Consider the following 26,025-nt stretch of genomic DNA (forward strand, 5'->3'; position numbering starts at 1 on the left):
CAGTCACAGTTTTCAAATGAACAGACTGATGACAGTCACAGTTTTAACTATACAGACTGACAATAGTTAGACAGTATTAACTAAACAGACTGGCAACAGTCACATTTACAACTAAAGAGACTGATAATAGTCTTAACAAACTGACAACAGCTAAACAGTATTAACTAAACAGACTGATGACAGTCACAGTTTTCAAACGAACAAGAACTTCAGTATTTATAATACTAAAGCCACCTTTATATATTAAAATGTTAATTAAACAGACAGAATATTTGTAGAACTGTTTTCAATATCTTTATTCACAAAGGTAACTTCTATATGTCTACATGATATAGATGTGACTGCATAGTACGATGTATGAAAAACTTTCACATCAAATCATCTACATGATATTCTCAACTTGCACATATAAAACTGGTAGACACTTTTTGCACCTGAGAAGAAGTGAAAACTTGGGACCACATAAAACTAACAAAGAAATCTTGTTCAGTCTCTGTGTGCACTTCTTTCAATATATTTTTGGTATCATAATATTGTGTTTAAATATTTAAATTTCTCCAGGTCAGGTTCATGATTGCTCTACATAATTGCATATTCAAATCAAAGAATCACCATGGATAACCTCTAAAACGAGGTTAGATACACCACATAAGAGACAGAAATAGATGTAAGTGTTCCAGTTAACCACTGGAAATACAGTTTCTTTAAAGGCTATGTTTTCTAAAAATATACAGAAATAGTAGTTTATATTTGTTTAATAGTGTTATTAAATGTGAATTTCAATATTTATCTGTAAATGTTTCATGAACAAAATCCAACAATATGTTTGTAATCACACAGATTCTAATAATGCTAAAACGAAGCATGTATTATTTTCCTATAATGAATATCCTACAAAATCATCATGTTTCTACAAACCTACACTAAATAATTATGATAATATCATGACAACAATGTCAAATAGGTTGCAGAAACATCTTTGGTTAAATTTGTAAGTATACCTACAAGCTTAAATAATTTCATGTTATAGTTAACAAAAATAATGGAAATGAAGGGTAAGAAAGAAAAGAAAATATGTTTTAGTTTTCACCGGGAAACCTGAGAATAACATCTTATCTTATATTTAATAAATTATATGAATAAAAAGAGTAATAATAAATTATAGTAATTTAAAGGCACATTAAATAGAGGACTCTTCCAGAAAGAAATACAATTTTTATAGTGTTTAAAAATACTTTTCTTAATTCTTGTAATGCAACATTCTTTGACACCAGTAACAGCCATACAGACAACCCACTCCTATTTATACTGGAATTTCTTATGCCACATGCTAAACTAGAAGAGCTATAATAATAAGACATAACAATGTATTTCACCCACTAGAGAAAGTTGCAACAGACCAGATAATGCACACAAGTAACCACAATAATAAATCAGAATAAATTAGCCAATGACAATGCTTTAAAAAACTCAGGTTTATTTAATAAACAATACTAAAAATAAGACAGTTCCTAGTCCCAGAAGTATAATAAACTTACCAATAACTTACTATACAAGATTAAAATCAGTAAAAACCTTAAAGAGACTTGAAAACAGTCACATACACTCTTCATGTTTCAGTGTATCATTTTCAGGACTGTAATGGTTTATAAGGTATAACCTTCATTTATAAAATTATCAGAGGACTAAAGTGCATATTATATAATAAAGACTGATAATATAACCTTCATCTATACAATTATCAGAAGACTAAATTGCATATTAAATAGTCTTTATACAATTATCAGAAGATTAAAGTGCATATTAAATAACTGTCTCTGATAATATAACCTTTATTTATACAATTATCAGAATAATAAAGCACATATTATATAATAAAGTCTTCTGATAATTGTATAAACAAAGGTTATACTTTACAAAATATTACAGTTCTGAAAATGAGGTACTGATGTAAATCAAAACATGAAGAATGTATGAGACTGTTTTCAAGTCTCTTTAAGGTTTTTACTAATTTTAATCTTGTATAGTAAGTTATTGGTAGTTTATTATACCTATGGGAATAGGAACTGCTTTATATTTAAAACTGTCTATTAAATAATCAGAAGCTTTTTAAACATTTAACATTACATAAGTGCCAAAGAATTCTAAAAAAAACCAACTGTAATGTTTCATGGTATAATTAGATTGTAGAATACAATTCTTTTAGATATTCAAAACTAGGAGGAGCCTGTATCAAATATATAAATAACTGGTTATTGAGTGATATACAATATGTAATTACATAAGCCTTATCAGGTATGTAAACAAGTTATTGAATAATGGTGTTGTATACAATATGTAGTCACATAAGCCTATATCAGGTATATAAATAACTGGTCATTGAGTGATGGTGTAAAAACAATATGTAGTCAAGGAAGCCTGTATCAGGTATGTAAATAGCTGGTTATTGAGTAATAGTGTGATATACAATATGTAGTTGCAGAAGCCTATATCAGGTATATAAATAGCTGGTTATTAAATGATGGTTTGATACAGAATAGGTAATTACATAAGCCTATATCAGGTATATGAATAACTAGTTACTGAATGATGGTGTGGTATACAATATGTAGTTACATACCTTTGGGAATAGGAACTGTTTTATATTTAAAACTGTCTATTAAATAATTAGAAGTTTTTTAAACATTTAACATTACACAAGTTCCAAAGAATTTCTTAAAAAACAAACTGTAATGTTTCATGTTATAATCAGATTGTAGAATACAATTCTTTTAGAATATTCAAAACTAGAAGAAGCCTATATCAGGTGGTTACTGAGTGATGGTATGATATCCAATATGTAATTACATAAGCCTTATCAGGTATATAAACAAGTTGTTGAATGATGATGTGGTATACAATATATAGTGACATAAGACTATATCAGGTACATAAATAACTGGTTATTGAGTAATAGTGTGATATACAATATGTAGTCACATAAGCCTATATCAAGTATATAAATAACTGGTTATTGAATGATGGTGGTATACAATATGTAGTTGAAGAAGCCTATATCAGGTATAAAAAAAAATGGTTATTGAATGATGGTGTGGTATACAATATATAGTTACATAAGCCTATATCAGGTATATAAATAACTGGTTATTGAGTGATGGTGTGGTATACAATATGTAGTTACATAAGCTATATCAGGTACATTGATTGATTGTGTGGTATACAATATGTAGTTATGTAAGCCATGTAAATAAGTTACTGAATGATGGTGTGGTATAAAATATGTACTTGCATAAGCCAATATCAGGTATATAAATAACTGGTTATTGAGTAATAGTGTAATACACAATATGTAGTTACATAAGCCTATATCAGGTACATAAATAACTGGTTATTGAGTAACAGCATGATACACAATATGCAGTTGCATAAGCCTATATCAGGTATATAAATAACTGGTTACTGAATAATGGTGTGGTATATAATATCTAATTACAGAAGCCTATATTGGGTATATAAATAACTGCTTATTGAGTGATTAATATGGTTTGATAAAAAACAGCTAAAATGTTGGAAGTAATGTGTGATAAACCATGTTGTGAGAAAGTTGTGGTAAAATCTTAAGTTACTGTACTCTTCTTCTGTGGTAACATTTTGAATACAAAATTCTGTTGTAATATCTTACCTGTAACTAAATCACAAATTTAGTAAAGTAAATGGTGTAAACAGAAGTCTGTTTAAGATAAAACAACAAGTAGGCTATTCAACATAACAAATGTGGTATAGTAATAACTAGATAAAAAAATATGTATTAACAACTAAGAAATTATAGTAATCTTATTTCAGAGTAGTAAGGTTTTCATTACAACCATGGAAGTTTGATTAACCATTAGGCTGTAGTAAACCAGGGATGTAAGAAACATGGTTGCTACAAAACTCGAAGTAGTTGAAGAGATGATGCTAGAGTAGACCTCTTTTTCACTAAGTTGGCTGCCACTATAATAAAAACAACGTTAAGGTTAAGATAATACAGCAACAAAGAAAATCTACATTATTAATTAGTAATACTCAAGTCACTGTAATTTGTTGTGCTCAAAGAGTATCCAATAATAATTATTATGTGAATAACTTCTCTTTTAGCTGTATGACACTCACACACATACAAAAGAAAAAAAATCACTTTATTATAAAATATTTTCCATTCATTAATGCATGAAGTAAACCTACTTCAGTTTAGTCACTTTTAGTCAGCTTTTCGAATGCTGTGTAAGACTAACACTTCATGTAATGTTATAGACTTATATAATAAATAATGTAATAAGATTGGACTGTTACATTAAAATGTTTCTACACTAAAACTATTAAAATTTAAATACTAACATCCAAATTACAAATACAACTACTTTTACACTTCCTTATAAAGTTAAACTATTATAATTGTCTACTAAGACTGACATTTTTCTAATAGATATGTTAAGATCCTTTAAGATTATAAAAGGGAATCTTCTTAATTTGAAAGACCTTAAATATTCAAGTTTGTAAAATAAAACACCAATACTCTTCCCCAAAAATGTGTATTTTGTTCCTGCAATGTTTACTTGGAAAAATTACTCTAAACATTGGAAGATAAATGTTACTTACCTAATTACTAAAAGTTTAGCAGAATCCTTGGCACCAAGTTAGTCTAATTACTACGGGTTGACCAGAGTCCTTTACATGAAGTTAGTCTAACTACTACAGGCTACCCAGAGTTCTCTGCACCAAGTTAGTTTAATTACTACAGGTTGACTACAGTCCTTTACACCAAGTTAATCTAACTACAACAGGTTAACTACAGTCCTTTACACCAACACAGTCTAACTATTACAGGTTGACTACAGTCCTTTACACCAAGTTAATCTAACTACAACAGGTTAACTACAGTCCTTTACACCAACACAGTCTAACTACTACAGGTTGACTACAGTCCTTTACACCAAGTTAATCTAACTACAACAGGTTAACTACAGTCCTTTACACCAACACAGTCTAACTACTACAGGTTGACTACAGTCCTTTACACCAAGTTAATCTAACTACAACAGGTTAACTACAGTCCTTTACACCAACACAGCCTAACTACTACAGGTCTTTACGCACCAAGTTAATCTAATCACTACAGGTTAACCAGAGCCTTTTACTTTACCATATGCAATCTAAGTTAATTTATATATGTGAACAATGTCACAGATTCTCTTCTGAATTACCTCTATTGAAAAATAAATTTAACACAAACATCTATAGACTACACACAATAATTAAACACTGGCTGTAAATATCATGATAGAAAATACATTAAAATGTACACCAAAATGTAAAATATACTTAACTGATGACAGTTCCTATATAACCATGATTTGGATTATCTTCTGGAGGTTAAAGGTTTAGGGCATGCAAAACACCTATATTAGCTTCATGAAAACATGGTTAATGTTTAAAGAAATAAAGAAAATAGGTCATTTTGTTCATGCACACGAAACAACTATGCAGTAGGAAAGATTTTGTTTATTTTAAACCACTAATATCTGCTACAGAAAATGTTAAAACCAAAGACAAGTTTATAATTTGACAAACAGTTTCAACAGTTTAAAAAGTATAACTAGTATTATAATCAGTAAAAAAAGATCAAGGATTAATTCTGATCCAGAATATTAATGGTTAATACATCCAGAAATGTACAATAAAAAACAAATGTTTAGTTTTAAATGAATAAAAACAGAGAAGAAAGGTTTCAGGGTTTCAGTTGTGCTTCTAGAATACTTACATTTTAAGTCTGTTCAAAAATTATATCAAACCTCATTAATTACAACAAAACACTGAAACTAAAAGGTTCATCAAGCATTAATTATTGTATTTTTGGAAGGAAGATTAAATGTTGGTTTTTGGTTTTACTAAACAGTTGTAGTAAATAAAAATTAACCCTATAAATACACAGCTGACAACATCTTTGAATAGTAGCAGCAATGCTCACAATTATTACCATGTTTATAAAAATATTCTTCAAATGGTGAACAATATGTTGGTAAAATCTCTTACAGTTTCTAAAACTCAAACATCTGATTTCAAATAACTATGTCAACTTTTAAATTGTGCCTTTTACATTTTGTACATGCAAACCTAAAACTAGTGATTATAGAGCTAAATGTTACTACAATCCAAGACTAAATATATTATACATGTGCTTAAGACTTAAAGTAATTTAAATTAGCAAATAAAGAAATAATATCACATAAAAAAGGAACAAAACAGAACAACAGAGTAACTTAGGATTACATGATGTAAGTAATTACAAGAATTCTAATGTTTAACTTTACTATTTTAGAAATTTTAAAATTTTTCACAAAAAATAGCTATGTTGAAATGTTTCATATTTTTATTTCAGTTGATAAATTCATTGTTTACTACACCAGTGGTGTGAAGTATAAACATCAAATGAAACTTAAAATGAAATACATTATTAAACTTAATACATTATTAAATGAAATACATTATTAAATGCTATTGTTTGCAAAAACTGTCGTTTTTCATGATTTCTTCCCATGTCTCACTTACTAAAGTTGTCTTGTGGTGTTAATGGACGACCTATGACCTGCTGTAAAGCAGTTAACCACTCCTGTCGGTCTTCATCTTTATCTGATCCAAATATGAACAATCGCTCTGGAGTCTGAAGTGTAAAACCAAAGCCATACTGTTTCACACCCTCAGGAACACTGGGTTTAATACCATAACCTTCTGCATGATAACCAAGAAATATTTCACCTTTTGGATAGGGATCCTGGAAATACACATGCAAACGTTTAGTGATATAAAAATATGTTTGCTTTGTACAGAAAGTTTGGAAGAGTTGAATATTATTATAAAAAATAGAAAGATATTTCAGTTTGAGAACTGTTTATCATAAGAGATCTTTGAGAATACGTTAAACTGTGTTTATCAACCAAGAAATATTCTCTTCAGGACAAGATTCCTTAAAGCTTTGTCAATGTCGCCATTTTTAAATCCCTTCTGTACATGTTACTGAGTTACATTAAAAAGTTAATTAAACCACTTTAATATGAATGTATTTTAATGAAATTATTATTATCAACCTAAAGTTTCATATTATCTGAACTTTATTCCTTTATTTTAAAAGGAAATATTTGAAACAACAATTAAAACTGCAGGTTTTGCTGTCACATGATCCATTTGCAGTTACAAGACTAAACATTAAACAACAGAATAAAGATTGTTAGCATACAAGGTCAAATTATAAGCAATAAAAAGAGGAGATTTTGCACTATTCAGTTATAACCTGAATAAACCTCTACCATATATGGATTTGTAGCACAAGATAGAAAAGAAGCATAGTTCATTGTTCTCTTGAAGTGTACCTAGTGCTTGGCAAATGTTTCTTATCTTATATGTATTAGTTTGCTAAACACTTAGATCACATTTAGGTTTCAGGCTTCTATATTTTAATTAGATATGTATTATTTGTGTTTATAAATGCATATTTGAAAATTTTATGATTGTATAAATTTAACTCAATATAGTTTGACTTGTAGAAATGTCTAAGGAAGATGACCTCATTCATGTGTGGAAACATTAGTGAAAGAGTTTGATGATGACCATTACCCTGTAATAACTATTACAACAATGGGGTCACATTGGTAGGAATAAGTTGGCATGCCTGCACTAAGAATAAAAGACAAAGAATTGTAAAGAAAAATTAAATATAAATGAAAAGATAAAGACAAGAAATTATGAACATGAGAAAAAAAGATGGTTACAAAACAATCTATAAACATTTAAGGTGTGTACATATATTCATTTTGTAAATTTAATCAATTCATAGTACTGCAATGCTGATGATAATATCTATAGTCAGATATAATATAGAAAATGGAAAATAAAATATAAACATTTACTTTAAAAAACATTTCATATTCATTTAGGAGCTTCTAGAGATTATTCAAATGAAACTTATAAACTTAAAAAAAAAGTATTTTTATACTTGAAATGAAAATCACATTGCCTGTGAACTATTCTGATCCTGAGTGCATATAACTACATTAAATAACAAATGTTTTATTATTAATAGTAGAAGACATTAAAATTAAACTTATTTTTCTAAATCAACATACCCTTAGGATCTAACAAGAAAAATCTAAAACAATTTCATGAACTGGTTTTATAAAGAACTTGCACGAGAGTTACAATGTAAGTAGATCATAGTCACAGAAATGAAAGACAAACCATCTTCACAGAGATAATGAAAACAATTCTACAAGCAAATGTTCTAGATGAATACTTCTTTCCTTTGATGGAAGAAAGAGAGTTGTATGTTCTAGATGTATTTATTAATGTGGTAAGATTTCCTGAAATACATTTGTTAATTATCAATTACTTAGTTCTGTAGGTATTATGACAAGTTAACAACAAGCCTCATGCTGTCATCATCTAATTCTGTAGGTATTATGACAAGTTAACAACAAGCCTCATGCTGTCATCATCTAATTCTGAAGGTATTATGACAAGTTAACAACAAGTCTCATGCTGTCATCATCCAATTCTGAAGGTATTATGACAAGTTAATAACAAGCCTCATGCTGTCATCATCTAATTCTGAAGGTATTATGACAAGTTAACAACAAGCCTCATGCTGTCATCATCTAATTCTGAAGGTATTATGACAAGTTAACAAGAAGTCTCATGCTGTCATCATCCAATTCTGTAGGTATTATGACAAGTTAACAACAAGCCTCATGCTGTCATCATCCAATTCTGTAGGTATTATGACAAGTTAACAACATGCCTCATGCCGTCATCATCCAATTCTGAAGGTATTATGACAAGTTAACAACAAGCCTCATGCCATCATCATCCAATTCTGAAGGTATTATGACAAGTTAACAACAAGCCTCATGCTGTCATCATCCAATTCTGTAGGTATTATGACAAGTTAACAACATGCCTCATGCCGTCATCATCCAATTCTGAAGGTATTATGACAAGTTAACAACAAGCCTCATGCTGTCATCATCCAATTCTGAAGGTATTATGACAAGTTAACAACAAGCCTCATGCTGTCATCATCTAATTCTGAAGGTATTATGACAAGTTAACAACAAGCCTCATGCTGTCATCATCTAATTCTGAAGGTATTATGACAAGTTAACAACAAGCCTCATGCTGTCATCATCCAATTCTGTAGGTATTATGACAAGTTAACAACAAGCCTCATGCTGTCATCATCTAATTCTGAAGGTATTATGACAAGTTAACAACAAGCCTCATGCTGTCATCATCTAATTCTGAAGGTATTATGACAAGTTAACAAGAAGTCTCATGCTGTCATCATCCAATTCTGTAGGTATTATGACAAGTTAACAACAAGCCTCATGCTGTCATCATCTAATTCTGAAGGTATTATGACAAGTTAACAACAAGCCTCATGCTGTCATCATCTACTTCTGAAGGTATTATGACAAGTTAACAAGAAGTCTCATGCTGTCATCATCCAATTCTGAAGGTATTATGACAAGTTAACAACAAGCCTCATGCTGTCATCATCTAATTCTGGTGTTACAAAAATTAAGAACAGGCCTAATGATGTCATCATCTAATTCTGAAGGTATTATGACAAGTTAACAACAGGCTTAGTGCCATCATAATTTTTAACATCAGGTCAAGTTATCTAAACTTATTTCATTATCATATGTGCAATAACAAAAAAATACTATATTTCTATATAGTATAAAGATAGAACATTGAGTTTAACTTAATGCAAAGTTGAATGTTGATATTGTTGGAAGGATTTGGGATGTAATACCTAGGGTGATCAGAAATTAAATAATTTCCTTTTATTACATTCACATAATGTATCAAGGAGACTAGAACATGGAAGATGAGGTAACGTATCAATACATGGGTGAGTTGGTTATTGAACTTAAGTCTATAAGCATCCAGTTATTTTTGTAAATGTTAAGTAAGTGCCATACAATTTCTGATATTTCTCAATATCACTGATTAAAACCTATAATACAATATCAGTAGGGTTTCTTGTATGTTTATTAGAATGAAATTATTTGATATTAGTGTTTTCTTTATAAAAAGATTTTAATGCTAACAATGTAAAAAAAAAAGACAAACATTAATTAGTTTTTTACATTTTGTCAACCAGCAGTAGAGCTGCAAGTCTTTCAAAATTTAAATTTTTCATCTACACAAAGATTCAAAACATAGTTTTTTTAGCAACTCATCTTTATGGGAAGTTCAAATATTACAACAGAAAATCTACTGTACAACCTTAATGAATTATAAATAAATTTCAATATATCTGAGATACTTTGAATGTAAATAAAAATTAAGTTGCTGTTCAAAGAACACAAACAACTGATGTTCAGATATGATTATAAGATGATGCACATTCAATATACAATTCAGTGTAAATAAATGTAAACAATTATAAAGATAATTAATAGTGTATTATTGATTTTACACATATTTTGACATGAATTTCCAACTACATGTTTACTTACTACAGACTATTTTTAGTTATGGACTTTTCTTGTGTGGGTTCTTTGTTTTTTGAATTTTGCACAAGGCTATATCAGGTCTATCTGCACTATCCATTCCTAATTTAGCAATGTAAGACTAGAGTGAAGCCAGCTAGTCATCACTACCAATTGCCAACTCTTGGGCTACCCTTTTACCAACTAATAATAGGATGATCATCAGATTATAATACTTCCACAGCTGAAGGACGAACATGTTTGGCATGACAGGAATTCACACATGCGACCCTTGGATTACGAGTTGAGCTCCCTAACTGTGAAGTTTTGATGAAAGTTTTACTCAACACTATTTACCTATTTTGTATTACGCAATGTTTCGAGCATCTTCACCACCAAATGATAATCTGTATTAGTTAGAAGCCGTCCTAACCAAATCACATCTGTGAAATGAGAATCTTGTGCATTTAAAAATAGTACTAGTTGTAACTTTGTATTTCTTTCAGATTCCATTATATGTAGTTTTATCTGAATATATAACAATGTTTTATGGCTTACTGTTTAATTAATGACATAATCCTTTGAATGTATTTTCATGTATGAGTGTTAAATCCCAATTGTAAACCGATTCAAATACTGCACGTAGCAATACAGTACTGTATAAAGGAGGTGAGGGTCCATATGCTGAATCAGATCCACGTGAGAGTGAGATTGTTACAAGAAATATCGTCGTTACCACGAAGCAGACACGAGAAACTTAAGATTTGGATTGTCCATCTTTTTTTGTATTCAAACTATGACTGTATTTGTCCCAAAGTCAGTAAGCAGCTGCTTAAGTTTTGTTGATCATAAACAAAAATATTAATTTTTGTGGGAATTTCCTCAATTCACCATGTGGGTTTGGATCTTATAACAGAATTTGCAATTTTGCCCATAAACGATACTTTTGTCTTCAATGAACTGTAATCTGAGAAAGTATGTGTCGACGCTATTCTGAATTCTTCATAGATTGACATGCTTCAATTAAATTCTGCATTTACGTTTACTGCACTTTGACATGTTTTATGTGGCCTTAATGTGTTTTATACATGAGCTATAGGAAGAAATGTTGTTCTTGCTAACCAAATCAAGTCGTGTATCATGCTACTAAAATGCTTTGTCATACTGTATACTTTCAATTGTTATTTTTCTCCATTATAGTTAACAGTCACTTATTACTTAGCACTTGCTATTTAATAAAAAGATCAGTAATACAACACTTGAGTCAAGTTGTTGGATCAGAATACACACACAAGACAGTGGGCAGTTACACTAACTACCTGGCCATGCCAGGTCTTCTTGTATGGGAGTATTATTTAAATAGATATTATATGTCACAATGAACAACAGGATTGTATTTTTCAATATTTAAGAAACAAATTGATTTACTTACAAGAGGATTTTCTAGATACATTAGTTTTCTGTCATCCAAGGTACACCAGCGAAGCTTGTAAGAATCACCACTTCTTGGACCCATTTTTCTTAGCCATCCTTCCTTAAGAAAGTCCCTTGTGAGATAGCGTGCTAGTTCTAGTTCACTCGTTCCAGGAAAAGCCACTTGAAGCCGGTTGAGTTTTGCTGACCTTATAGCTGTATACCAGTGAATTATGTCCTGAAGGCACATAAAACTAATAACTGTATACCAGTTAATTATGTCTTGTAAGTACATAAAACTATTAGCCTTATAAAAGTGAATTATGCCCTGAAAGTACACAGAACTATATAACTATAAAATTGTCACCATAAAGAAAAAAGTAAATTGTTATAAACTTTCACTGTAAAGAAACAAATAAATTGTTATAAACTGTATACAGTCACTGTCATGAAACAACTTGCTATAAACTGTATAGTGTCACTATTGAGAAAGAAGTAAATTGCTATAAACTGTACACTGTCAAAAACAAATAAATTGTTATAAACTGTCCACTGTCAAGAAACAATTTGCTATAAGCTGTACACTGTAAAAAAACAAATTGTTATAAACTATACACTGTCACTGTCAAGAAACAAATTTTTATAAACTGTACATTGTCACTGTCAAGAAATAAACTGTTATAGACTGTACACTGTCAAGAAACAATTTGCTATAAGCTGTACACTGTAAAAAAACAAACTGTTATAAACTATACACTGTCACTGTCAAGAAACAAATTTTTATAAACTGTACACTGTCACTGTCAAGAAATAAATTGTTATCAACTGTATACTGTCACTCACTATCAAGAAACAAATAAATTATTATAAACTGTATACTGTCACTGTCAAGAAACAAATTTTTATGAACTGTACACTGTCATTCCACTTTCTATACTTCTATAGACACTAAAAGCTACTCAATTGTGCACATTTCTTTAATACCTTTCCTTCCCTTGAGAAAACAAAAATATTTCTTGTTGAGCCTTCATCCACAAAGGTCAGTTGCATACCATTAGGATTACCTATTTTCGTGGGACATAAGGTGGCATTCAGTTGAGAAATTCTTATAACTGCTTTTGGTTCCTTTTGTTGCTAAAGAGATAAAAAGAAACTGTGTAATCAGTCTTATGTAACTCATATGCAGAAATGATTCCTAATCAATTTTTCTTATTTAATCAAGACAATTTATCTTTTCAACAATACTTACATTAGTTTAATGGTATAAATCATTTTATGTTTTAAAACCATTCATTCAACAGAAACACAAGAATCAAGTATACTGTTAGATTTAGATCATATACTTAAAGCACTATATCAGATTTAGATTATAGACTAAAAATACTTTATTACATTTATATTATATACATACTATATTAGATTTAGATTATATACTAAAAGTGTTAGATATCTGGCAAAAGCTTTCACCTAGAATATCTGCAATGATCCAGATATCAGCTACTTCCTGGCCATAAGAGAGCAAGATCAATAGGGAGACAGGATTATATTGCCCACTGACCTTTTGAATCTTGCCCCATATGAATTTGGAACTGGTGGTATAATATATGCTGGTTGTGAACTTAATCCAACATTCTTTCAGGCTTTGATGTCTTACCTACTGAGCATGTGCACAGGCCTACTGGAAAGCGATGACGTGCAAGAGTGTGGGATACCTATGAAAAGTATCTCAGGCCCATTTTTGAGCTTTCTGTGCAATGTGGCAGGCTGGATTCCATCATGGACAAGGATATCAAGGAAAACGTGTCAAGGTTTTACGAATACATTGAGCAGCTGCTTATATAATACAGTCAGTTACTGCTGCCACACAGCCATCTATTGATGGCTTACAGATGATGGCAGGATCAAGTTCTCCGAGAGTAGTGAAAGAGGGCCAGTTTGTGTGATTCAGCTTTCACATGAGCATGCAGGTCAGGTGATATCAACCACGACCAGTCTGTCTCAAAATTATAAGAGAATGATCACTGCCTCGTGGATTATTGTCAACCCTCTATGAAAAATGGGAGAATAATGAAGGGGAGCAAACTGAGAGATCAATAGCAGTAAAGGACTGACTAGGTGCATGGAAATAAGTAGAAGAACCAGTAATGAAAAGAAAAAGGTTGTGATCAGAGAGCATATGCTCTACAGAGTGACCCCTCCTATCAATATCATTACTTCCCCAGAGGGGATGATGTCCATTAAATTCCCCTAGGATTAAAAATGAAGACGGCAACTGTTCAATGAGAGCATCAAGGTCTGATTGATCATATGTCTCTCCAGGTGACAGGTAGAGAGAACAAACAGTGATGGTATGACCCAAGGAAACACGGATGGCTATGGCCTTCAAGGATGTGTCGAGTGGCAAAGACAGGATGGGCACATGTTTATCAACCAACAGTGTCACTTCTCCATCACACAGCTAGTCATTTCTGTACAAAGAAAACCACTGAAAGGTGACTGTATTGACAGGTTTCACAAATGTTTCCTGCAAGGAAAGACATACAGGATGGTAGGAAGCAATCAGTGTTTTGATGTCATCCAGATTATAACACAAACCTCAACACTATTCCATTGTATCAAGGTGGCCATTTTTATTTATGTGTAGGTGAATTGAGTGGAGAACCCTTCTGTTTACAACCATGTCTTTTTTTCTTTACTGTCGTTATTTGAGGAAGGTCTATCGATCTCTATGGATCCTGCGCTGGGTCATTTGGGCAGGTCTTTGTTGTTGGAAGAGGATTCCAGCAATTGAGGATGTGAACGAATGATTGTTTTGCATCTTGGGGTGGGAGAAGAAGACGTAACCGAGGTAATGTCTGTACCCTGAACCAAAGGAAGTGGATCTTGGGATTTGTTGAAATGTGTATGAGGGACAGAGATGAGTGTTGAAGTTGATTCATCAAATTTTTTAACCTTGGAGGTCAAAAGACTTTTCATTTGGTTTGAGAATGATTCTTTTGGAGACACAGAGAGATCTGTCTGCACTCCCACTGAAGTAATGGAACAAAGTGCAGCATCATACGTCAAAGATGAAATGATGGACAGCAACTTTCGAGCCTCAGGGTAGTAAGGTCATGAATCATTTTCAAAAGCTGCACCTCTTTTTCTTCCAACCATTTAGGGCAAAAACAAAAGTAGGATGGGTGAGAGCCATTGTGACTGACACAACGAGGGTCCACTTCACACTCATAGGCATCATGGTCCTTACCACTGCACCTAGCACACGTCAAGAAACCACGACATGACATCATCAAGTGACTGAACCACTGATGCTGGAAACATCTTAGAGGGTTTGGAATGTATGGCCACACCTTGCTATTAAGATAATCTGCCTTGATGGTGGCAGGTGAATGTGGTGATTTAAATGTCAGAATGTGGGCATTGGTCAGCATCGTAATTCCACCTTTGCGGGTGGAGATACGCCTCATTGCAGAAACTCCTTGGGTGGAGAAACCAGCAAGAATCTATGACTTGTTGATGCTCTTCAATTCCCTCTCAACAATAACTCCTCATGATGAATTCAAAGTAGCATGAGGTGTAACCTCAATAGGTATATCCCCAATTGCCTTTGAATGCAAGAGGAGTTCACTGTGTTGAGTGTGGATGTTTCCACCAATATGTCACCAGATCAAAGTTCTTTACTGACTTTGAAGAACCAGCAAGTCCCTCTAATCCTTTCTGAATGAAAAAGAGAGCATTTGCCTTAAAGGTGTTGAATATTGCTGCTCAATACCTTCAAGACGTGGCCGCTTACCTGTGGACTGTCATTTTACTATTTTATTTAAGTTTCGCTTTGGAGGATCCATAAAAAAAATGAATATTTCAGTGCCCACTGAACCCACTCACCATGGAGACCTACAAGGGGATGCACTAAAATGCAAATCAAGGACAATGCAGCAATGCCAGAATTTTGTGAGCACTATATCCAAAACATAGCATCAGTTACAATGTCCACAACACCTGTAGAGAACACCCAACACTGGTACTTAGTTGACCCTAGCCCAACTTGACCAGCTGACTGACCCAAGGGGAGCCACCCCAAGGTCACCTGTCTGCAGGAATTCAAGGCCAAAGTGGTGTGTTAGGATTGGACCCCTCAACCAACACAAGGGCAAACATGTGGGTGGATGTTTAGGTCCCAAAGGAGGGAAACTGAAAGAAGAGAAACTTCCCTCAGGGATCCCTTCACCATGTACAGGAATCCACACCAAGGGGTATTATATTTAAATTATATACTAAAAGTACTATATTAGATTTAGATTATGAACTAAAAATACTATATCAGATTTAGATTATATACTCGAATTACTATATTATATTTAGATTATATACTAAAAGTATGATATTAGATTTAGATTATATACTAAAAGTATTATATTAGATTTAGGTTATATACTACCGTGTTTCTCCGATAATAAGACCTACCCATAAAATAAGACCTAGTGTGATTTTTGGGGATAGTTTTAATATAAGCCCTACCCTTAAAATAAGCCCTAGTTAAGAGTGGCAGGAAGAGGAAAGAAATAAAAAAAAATTAATTTATTAATTAGTTTAATAGTTAGTTAATTAGTTTGTTTAAGTATTAATCAGTTAGTTTAATAGTTTAATAATAGTTTATTTTAAATGGTTAGTTTAATAGTTTTACTTTATAACTTCATTTTTTTAATATATCAAAATAAGACATCCCCAAAAATAAGCCCTAGTGTCATATTTTGGAGTGAAAATTAATATAAGCCCTGTCTTATTTTCGGAGAAACACGGTATATATTGAAGAACCTGACCTTACCTTTTATATAATGGAGGCTTTTAATGTTTTGTGAAAACTTGCTAAATTGTATGAATATATATGCAGTAAATTTACAGTTATATTGCATATAGCTTCACCAATAGAGGCTAAATCCTGTTATCATTTAAAGTCATTAATTTTAGTACTACTAACTTGTAATATGATGCGTATCTTCACAGTAAACATTAGAAATCATTTACATACAGAAAAATAAGATTTTTTAGTGAAGTATTTTTTGTTAAACTAAGAAAGATTTGTCTCTGAATACAATGCCTCTTTTACTTGTTCAAGGGCAGTGGATTTTCATTTTAAAAATTAAAAATGCTTTTTTTTTCATGTCAAAAATCTCAAATTTTATTTGCATCATACCAAAAAACCACCTGAATACAGTTCAAATGTTTTTTAGAAAAAACTTTATATTTTATTTGTTATTTTCTCTATACAATATTGGGTAATTTGACTAACATCGTAAACAAAAAAAAACCTATACTACCCTTTTTTTCTTTTCTAAATTTGTAACCCTGATCTGTGTCTAACTACCATTCATGCTATTATAAATTTCAAATCACTTCAGAATGTGCAGCTCATGTTATGCTATTGAATTATAAGTTGCTTGTAGATGTGTGCCTCATGAAAATATTTCATTATATTTTACCTAATCTAGCCTTAACTAACCTACATTGCTTCCTATTTTTACATTTTAGTTAATTTATAATAAGAAATACATAAGGAATAAAATACTTACTTGGGTCTTTTTTTTTTGCTTTCAACTGTAGTGACACTTAACCCTACTTTTTTACAGCAACAGTAGTAGAACACTAATTAACCAGAACGTTAGCGTAATCCTTAAGAGGTTAAAGTAAGTAAAAATGAAGTAAAAATTCATCAGTTTTGTGTTAAAGTACTGAAATTAATTTAAACCAGTTAATCAGGAAAATCTGTTGAATTTACAGATATTTCATGCTAAATATCTTAGTACATCTCTACAACAGGCAATAAATATCCTCAAATATTTTCTAAAGTTGTCATTTCACAGCACAAAGTTTATGTAAAGTATAATTTGTTACTCACTTCCTTCACGTAATATTTAAGTATATCATCTGCTTCATTAAGAAGAAATTTACGAGGATTAAATCTACCATCGTCTTTTCCACGCTTCCACAATATTCCTTCCATTTGACCACTTAAATACACCTGTTTATCAATGTGGATGAACTCCTCCCTCTCATACTTGGCCCTAATCCATTCTTCTTTCAAAACTCTAGGAAACATAGTAAGAATATTATCCATGTTTTACAACTTAAAACATAAAACCCAGATTAGCTTCTGTACTAGCATGTGAGAAACCTCTAATAAAAATTACTATAATCTCACAAAACATCAAATAATAGAAAAGTAAGACTGAGAATTTTTTGAATAAATAATTTTAATGCACCATGTCAGAACAACTGAAATCTTAATAATTAATCTTTTCCACGTTAATAATGATGTTTCAAGAGAAATATTAAAATAACACTGATAAAAGTACATCTCTGGCAGCTTTACTGAAAGGTCAAAGGCCCTTTCATGGTAACAGCCTTCAACGTTATTTGTGAACCTTGTTTCACGACATGACTACACAATACAATAATCTCAAAAATATCTTTAATGACAATGCCAGTTTCAATTTCAATTCAATTTACATATTTAGTTAGTAAGGCAAAGAAAATTTGTTTTCTGGTTTAAAAAAGGATAAGAAAAAATATGAATTATTCTGCAGCATTCTTTTCACATATCAAACTGCTGTATGACATATAAATATCAGGTTGTCTTTTTACATACACTATTTCATTCTTTTACTTCTTGCACATACGTTATAAAGTAAATGTTTTCGAATAATGTCTAGTGGAAACAAAAACATCAAGAAAGTTGATGTCTTTAAAAATGTTTCATCATATGACTCTTTAGAAGGATCCTTAATTAGATAACACATTTGTGTGCATACTGACACCTGAGTGTTTACAAACACACGGTGTCCTCATATAATACATTTGTGTATTTAATGAACTTGTCTGATAATATACTCTGTTTTTCCTTAATTAGACAATAAAAATGTTAAACCTCACAGTTTTAACCTTACAATGATTTAAAAATTACATATTGTATGCTTTATAAATATGTCTTCTGTAATATAATACTGAAAACATTATTGGTACTTAATAAACAAGTGCATGTGGAAAACTGATATTTTGTGATCAACTAATATAAACCTAATGTAACATATTGTGCTCTTGATGTTTGTACCATTAGCAATGAGTTAAGTTTTAACTGAATGTCGTGTTTTTTTTGTGTATTTGGTGTTTGTACCACTAGTGATGAGTTAAGTTTTAACTAAATGTGGTGTTTCAACAGTCTGTGCACTTGATGTTTGTACCATTAGTGATGAGTTAAGTAGTGACTAAATGTGGCATTTTAACAGTCTGTGTACTTGCTGTTTGTACCACTAATGATTAGTTAAATTTTAATTATGTGATCTACTTACTGAACATCATGTGCTAGGGGTCTCCTGTAACAGACAGGGACATGCTTCTCATACTTGACATGGGCTCTCTGATTTCCTCCATTCTCCATCATGTCTACTTGAGAAGTGTCCCAGTGGACATTCCTAATAGACTTGACCTTGCTAATGTGAGGCCCCATGCTTCTGTGAATGTCAGCACACTGGGTACAGAGAAAGATTCCCAAGTTGTAAGATGCCCATTCTGGATCTATCATGTTAGAAAAAAAAATATATGTATTAATTCTCTAGTTATTGTTAAACTCGTTGCAAGAGTGATGGCAAAGAAGAGAGGTTAACAATTCCTTAAATGTATTTCCAATGATAATTATTTCCATTCACCCTACAGCTGCTACTCATCTATTAGGGCATTTCCCGTCACTGAGCAACACTTTGTCCACGTTAATTACTGATATAAAGGATAGACAGCCAGCTTTAAACTACAGAGCAGTTCTTTTGGTAAGAGAAGAGGCTTTGAAGAAATAGAACTACATAAGCACAATATATTATCACCTGTAGGATATTTCCAACTACATCAAACTCCAATAAGCAGAATACATGATCTACAGGATACCAACAGCTACATGAAACTCCAATAAGCAGGATATATGATCATCTACAGGATACTAATAGTTGCATCAAATTCCAATAAGCAGGATATATGATCATCTACAGGATACTACCTACTGCATCAAAGCCTAATAAGCAGGATATTTGATTATCTTCCAGATACTATCAGCGACATCAAATTCCAATGAGCAGGATATTTGATTATCTACAGGATACCACTAGCTATATTAAACTCCAATAAGCAGGGTATATGATCTATAGGATACTACCAGCTACATCAAACTCTAATAAGCAGAATATATGGCCATCTACTGGAAACTACCAGCTTCATCAAACTCAAACTTGATACTAAAATACTCCTAGATAGTTCAGTTTTTATAGCACTGGCTTTGTTAGCCAGAAGTCCCAAGTTCAACTCTCTTTCTCTCTTCAATTATGGTCTTTCACTTAACTGTTACGGGCATAGTACTGTTATTATACCATTTTAACATCCATACCACACTTAAAACCCACACACATAGTTTTCCATAGACACATAAACCTGTATGACTCACCATTTCAGCATAAAAACAGGTTTGTCCCAATTACTCTGTAAGACTTTAGACACTGACATCTAGTCACTTATATAGTACAGAATTCAAAAAGTTACCAGCTAATTGACAGCTAGACAGAACTTTGTTGTACTCAAATTTTTAAATCCATCAATAGTACCTACTGAAAAACCAATAACAGCTATCACTAAACTCTCAGAGAATAATGCACGTACAAATGAGCTAGGATTATCAGTGGATTTACTCAAAATAGCCTTGACTATGCAGTAAAATAAAAGTTATGAATTCATTAAGACAAAATAGAAATTTGTTCAAAATAAGAATGTACACTTGATGTACTAACACTTCTGAAAATAAAACTTTAATAAGATGGACCAGAACAGGTTAGTTAAGAAAACCACGACAATATCAGTTAGAGAAAGACTGCAGAGTGCATAAAAGAAGTCCAGCTAAATATAGCCCTTATTACTACTGGAGTATGTAAGCTGGGCAGCATTATTGTGGTACTACAAAATTACATCAATCAATTGGTAAGCTGGACAGATATTTACTAAATGAATTTAATGATCAATTAGTAAGCTGAACAGATACTAAATGAGTTTAATGATGATCCCAGATGTATTGTACTATAAAATGATTTGAACCAACTGGTAAGCTGGACAGATATTTATTAAACAAGTTTTATGATGTTTCTTGATGTATTGTACTATAAAATGATTTGGATCAAATGGTAAGCTGAACAGATACTAAATGAGTTTAATGATGATTCTACTTGTATGTTGAACCACAAAATGATTTGGATCAACTGGTAAGCTGAACAGATAATATATAAGTTTAATGATGTTTCTAGATGTATTGTTCTTCAGGGTGTTCGAAAAGTCACTGTGCAGTTTTGTAATAATATTTTATTCAGTTTATTTCAAGCCAGCAACTGATAGTGGTGTTTAGAAACAAAATAAGAAGGATCCAGGCCTGTATTGATGTCAACGGGGATTACTTTCAACATTGTTTATAATTGTCATTCATATTTACCTCCTGTATTCTATATTGAAACATGTCCGTTTATAGATATATAAGTGCACAGTGACTTTCCAAACACCCTGAAGTACAAAATAATTTGGATGAAATGGTAAATTGGACAGATATTTATTAAATGAGTTTAATGATGATCCTAGATGTCTATTTGTATTACAAAATGATTCGGATTAACTGATAAGCTGTACAGATATTTATTAAATGAGTTTTAAGATGTTTCTTGATTATTCTTGTACTATGCAATGATTTGTATCAACTGAAAAGACAAACAGGTATTAAATTAGTTTAATGATGTTTCTAGATTTTTTGTTGTACTACAAAATGACTTGGATCAACTGGTTAGCTGAACAGATACTAAATGAGTTTCATGATGATCCTAGATATATTGTTGTACTACAAAATGATTTGGATCAACTGGTAAGCTGAATAGATACTAAATTAGTTTAATGATGTTTCTATATGTACTTTTGTACTTCAAAATGATTTGGATCAGCTGGTGAGCTGAACAGATATTTACTAAATCAGTTTATTGATGTTTCTAGATGTACTGTTGTGCTAGAAAATGATTTGGATCAACTGGTAAGCTAAACAGTTTTAAATGAATTTAATGATGATCCTAGATGTATTGTTGTACTACAATGGATCAACCAGTAAACTGAAAAGATACTAAATGAGTTTAATTATGTTTCTAGATGTACTGTTGTACTATAAAATTATTTGGATCAAGTGGTAAGCTGAAGAGATACTAAATAAGTTTAATGATGATCCTAGATGTATTGTTATCTTACAAAATGATTTGGATCAGCTGGTGAGCTGTACAGATACTTACAAATGAGTTTCAGTAATGGTAAATACATTTGAGTATTTATAATTTAAGTATGTTTAATACAGATATGAGCCAATTTAATAACATTACTACATAAAAGGATCATGGAAATATCATTGAAATCTTTAAAGACATGCTCTGGTATCAGTGAAACTAGTAGAATTTTCAAGGTATATTTACAAACATATTGATGATATCTTCATACAGAAATCACTAGTTGACTCTCAGTTGTAATACTATGTACAGTTTTGACTCTTCCTTATTTAAGGAAGAACACTGAATTGCTTGGATGTGTTAATGGACAGTTACTATGCTGGATGCTGGGATAAAATAAACAGTTGGTTCAGCATTATCTTTACAAAAAGGTTAGTGACCTTACTCAAGTGTATGGGTATTTCGATCAATCTGAAGTATAACCCAGGCCTGAGGGACAGGAGCATGGTCCCTCAAAATGTGTTGACAATCAAAAATACCACTTTCTCTTTTTAATAGCAATATGAAAAGTGATAGTATGTGTGAATTTGCATATTTTAACTTTATCTCTACTAAGTGGGTTTTAAAGACACTGTATAAACAATGTGACTGCTCCCTTCATCCTTCTGATAATGCTTTTGAAGTAGGCAAAACTAGTTATTAATTTTTAATATGTTCTTCTAATGTGTGTGTTATTAATTAATGATTTAATCTCGTACATTGTGATTCTGTTTCATTCCACATAGATGATCTGGTAAAATAGTACTGCATATAATGACATTATATTGTCATACACCATATCCAATGAGAATATACAACATACCCCATGAGAATATATGGTTGTACAACATATCTGATGAGAATATATGGTTGTACAGCATGTCTGATGAGAAAATACGGTCATACAACATAATCCATGAGAATATATGGTCAGGTAGCATGCATTACACTATTCTTGCTCATTTGATAAGGAATATAGATACATGTAGTTTCTAGACAATACAGATAGCTTCAAAACAATAATATAGTTTCTAGACTATATAGCTAGCTTCAACACAATATATATAGTTTTGTGAGAATATAAATAGTTTCACGACAATACATATAGTTTCTAGACTATATAAATCACTTCAAGATAACTTTATTAAGGGAATGAAAAAAAATTCTCCAGTTAAAGTGATTCTGGTGACTGAGTTTCTGCACAGTAGAAAATGCACATAAAGTAGCCAGTTAGGTGAACTATAATCAATAAATATTAGTGACTGACTGTGCACCTACTGTAAACACTAGATAACACAACGAACAGTTTTATTGGGGCTTCCACCCTTCAGTTTTCTTTACATATTCTCTGCTTGTATTTTTCTAAAAGTTACAATCAACTCCAATTAGCTCATTAACATATTATTTTATGAAATGAAAACTGTAAGATACCAACATAGCTGTGGTATTTAAAGAACTTTAAATTCTGATATTGCATCAACGAAACAAAAAAGTCATTTCTGAGCTTAAATGTATCAGAACTGGATTCCATTTATTGAATTCCATCTTCCAAGCTACTAATAATCTTTTACTCTTATGTACTTCAAATTTTAAGGAACTGGGATGCTATTTACAAAACCCTGTAATTACACAAAACACAATTTTTCAGAAACTGGATTCTAATAGGTTGCCTTGGATACCACCTCATGTGAACTTTTATTCTATAACCTGGGTTAAGATATATTTATATTATCTTAAGAAAAGGAAGAGGTAATCTTATTTAAATTTACAAAATGATCTTGGTCTAGTCTCTTCAACAAAAGCCAATAAAATAAGAACTAAATATGGATAAAAAACACCACCATTGAAAAATATTTGTCTGCTGTCCTACAGACATTTAGAAACAACTGTACTGTTATTCCACTAAATATGTTCTCTTATTTAAGTACTTTTCCAATAGTGAAATTTGTTCGACAGACTTATATTAAGTTACAAAGGCATAAAGTGGTTTAGGCTTAGCTTTTTTTTTTTTTTTTACAGTCTAGCTCTCTTGCAAAAGGAATTGAAGATCCTGATCCATTTGATCACTACGATAAAAGGGTTTAGAATTCTTTCAAAATCTTTGTGCTATATTTTGAAAATATTACTAATAATAATTGCTCAAGACACCTTGATTTGGGTGAAGTTTCAAATGGTCTTGTGTTAACCCGTACGATTCGATTTAAGGTAAAATTAATCAGAGCTATATACTAACATATTATTCCCGAAATTTAGAATATTCACTTTCCCACTCGTAAGTTCCAATTAATATAAACTACAACCAGTAAACGCAAGATGATTTGGTTTATACAAGTTTGTTCTTTTTTTATCTACCGTAAATACGAGTTTGTTTTCCTCAATTACTTTATTAAACCCACCTGGGGCTCTGCAGTCCACACATGTATTGTTTCCAGGCCGTTTCAACAACTCAAACAACCTTCTTCCATTCGCGTCGGCCATCTTTTGGTTTGAGTCTTTTGACACTATTTTCGTTTTCGGAATCACAAAGAAAATTTGTTTACGACGAGTTACTACACCAGAGGGCAGCAGTTCCTTTGTTTCTGATTTACTGATAAAGCTGGGGCAACAACATAGTGTTTGCAGTATTGTTCTCTTTTTAGATGGCATTAATACTACAGTTTGTAGATAATGTAAAAGACAAAAATAAAACTGATATTATTATAAGAGAATCATTAACTTACGCTTCTAAATGATTACTAAAACGTAGTTTTCGACAGCGTATTATATGAAATAGGTGGTGTTTAAGATTTTGCTCGTGAACTCTTACTACAAGAAACAACAACACGAAAGGTATACACATGTCCCATACATATGTAAATAAAACAGGAAGGAAATCCGACGTGGGAGCAGTTTCTTCCTTTTTATTTATTTATCTTTCTACTTCATTGCATTTTCAATTGTTGTAACATACGTTCATCAGAGTTGTTATATGCGTTTTGAGATTACAAATCTAAATATTTTCACATTACCCAAAGATAAACCGTACTTTGTAACAGAATTAAGCTACATTTAAATTATAATTTTAGAAATATATTAACTAAATTGCATATACATACTAATTTTTACATAAACTTTGTTTTGAAGTTAATATATCCGACTTAGTAAATTGTAACGTTACGAAATTCGTCTAAAAAGTTACTTTAACTGTAGGCTAAAGCAGAAGATATACGAGTCATATAGCTGATATTACGATCCAGTCTCACTTTGATACAGTTACAAATCCTCCGCTAGTATTTTATTATCTTATAAACACTTTGGTTTTGTTTGTCTCAAATACATACCCAAAGCTACACGAAGGCTGTTTGTGCTAACCATCTCTTAATTTCAAACAAATAGTCTAGATAAAAGGTAATCGGTGGTATGGCCCATCGCTACATCTAGAACTACTCTAATATAATAGTGTTAAGTAATGTCAAAGATGATTCCAGCTAATTTCACCATTTACATATCATGTTAAATCATGACGAAAGTGATCCCAGCCAAGTTCACTATTCATATACAGTTTCAGTGACATTCTTGTTGCCAATTGTGTTATTTGTCTTGAATTGTAAGATTTTCAGTCTTAGGTATAAACTTCTCTAAACTACTTGAAGTTTTGACGATGGTTGTAGTTACACCTGAACTAACCGTGAGGTTTTATATATTCAACAGAACTTAAAGACAACTTATGCAGTTGTAGAATAAACAGCTAGACCAGAGATCTCACAGGTTAAGCTACAAGTGAGAGT

The 26,025-nt window shown here is 31.5% G+C and overlaps 1 protein-coding gene across 3 annotated transcripts; it reads right to left on the bottom strand.

The window, feature by feature from the left end:
* Window positions 1-271: 271 nt before the first annotated feature.
* On the bottom strand, window positions 272-25,112 carry LOC143225403 (arf-GAP with dual PH domain-containing protein 1-like). 3 transcript variants are annotated; one of them, XM_076454748.1, is made up of 8 exons: window positions 24,655-25,112; window positions 19,289-19,514; window positions 17,839-18,028; window positions 12,927-13,076; window positions 11,962-12,180; window positions 6,589-6,811; window positions 5,367-5,405; window positions 272-3,993 (listed from the first exon to the last, which is right to left on the bottom strand). In XM_076454748.1, the coding sequence occupies exons 1-8, from the start codon at window positions 24,902-24,904 to the stop codon at window positions 3,926-3,928; spliced, it is 1,365 nt and encodes a 454-aa protein (XP_076310863.1). In that variant the 5' UTR covers window positions 24,905-25,112; the 3' UTR covers window positions 272-3,925. The 3 variants fall into 3 exon arrangements, with proteins under 3 accessions (XP_076310863.1, XP_076310864.1, XP_076310866.1); XM_076454749.1 differs by lacking the exon at window positions 5,367-5,405; XM_076454751.1 differs by lacking the exon at window positions 272-3,993 and having other exon boundaries at window positions 5,375-5,447.
* Window positions 25,113-26,025: the final 913 nt, after the last annotated feature.

Source organism: Tachypleus tridentatus, chromosome 9 (assembly GCF_004210375.1).
Source record: "Tachypleus tridentatus isolate NWPU-2018 chromosome 9, ASM421037v1, whole genome shotgun sequence".
NCBI classification, from domain to species: Eukaryota; Metazoa; Arthropoda; class Merostomata; order Xiphosura; family Limulidae; genus Tachypleus; species Tachypleus tridentatus.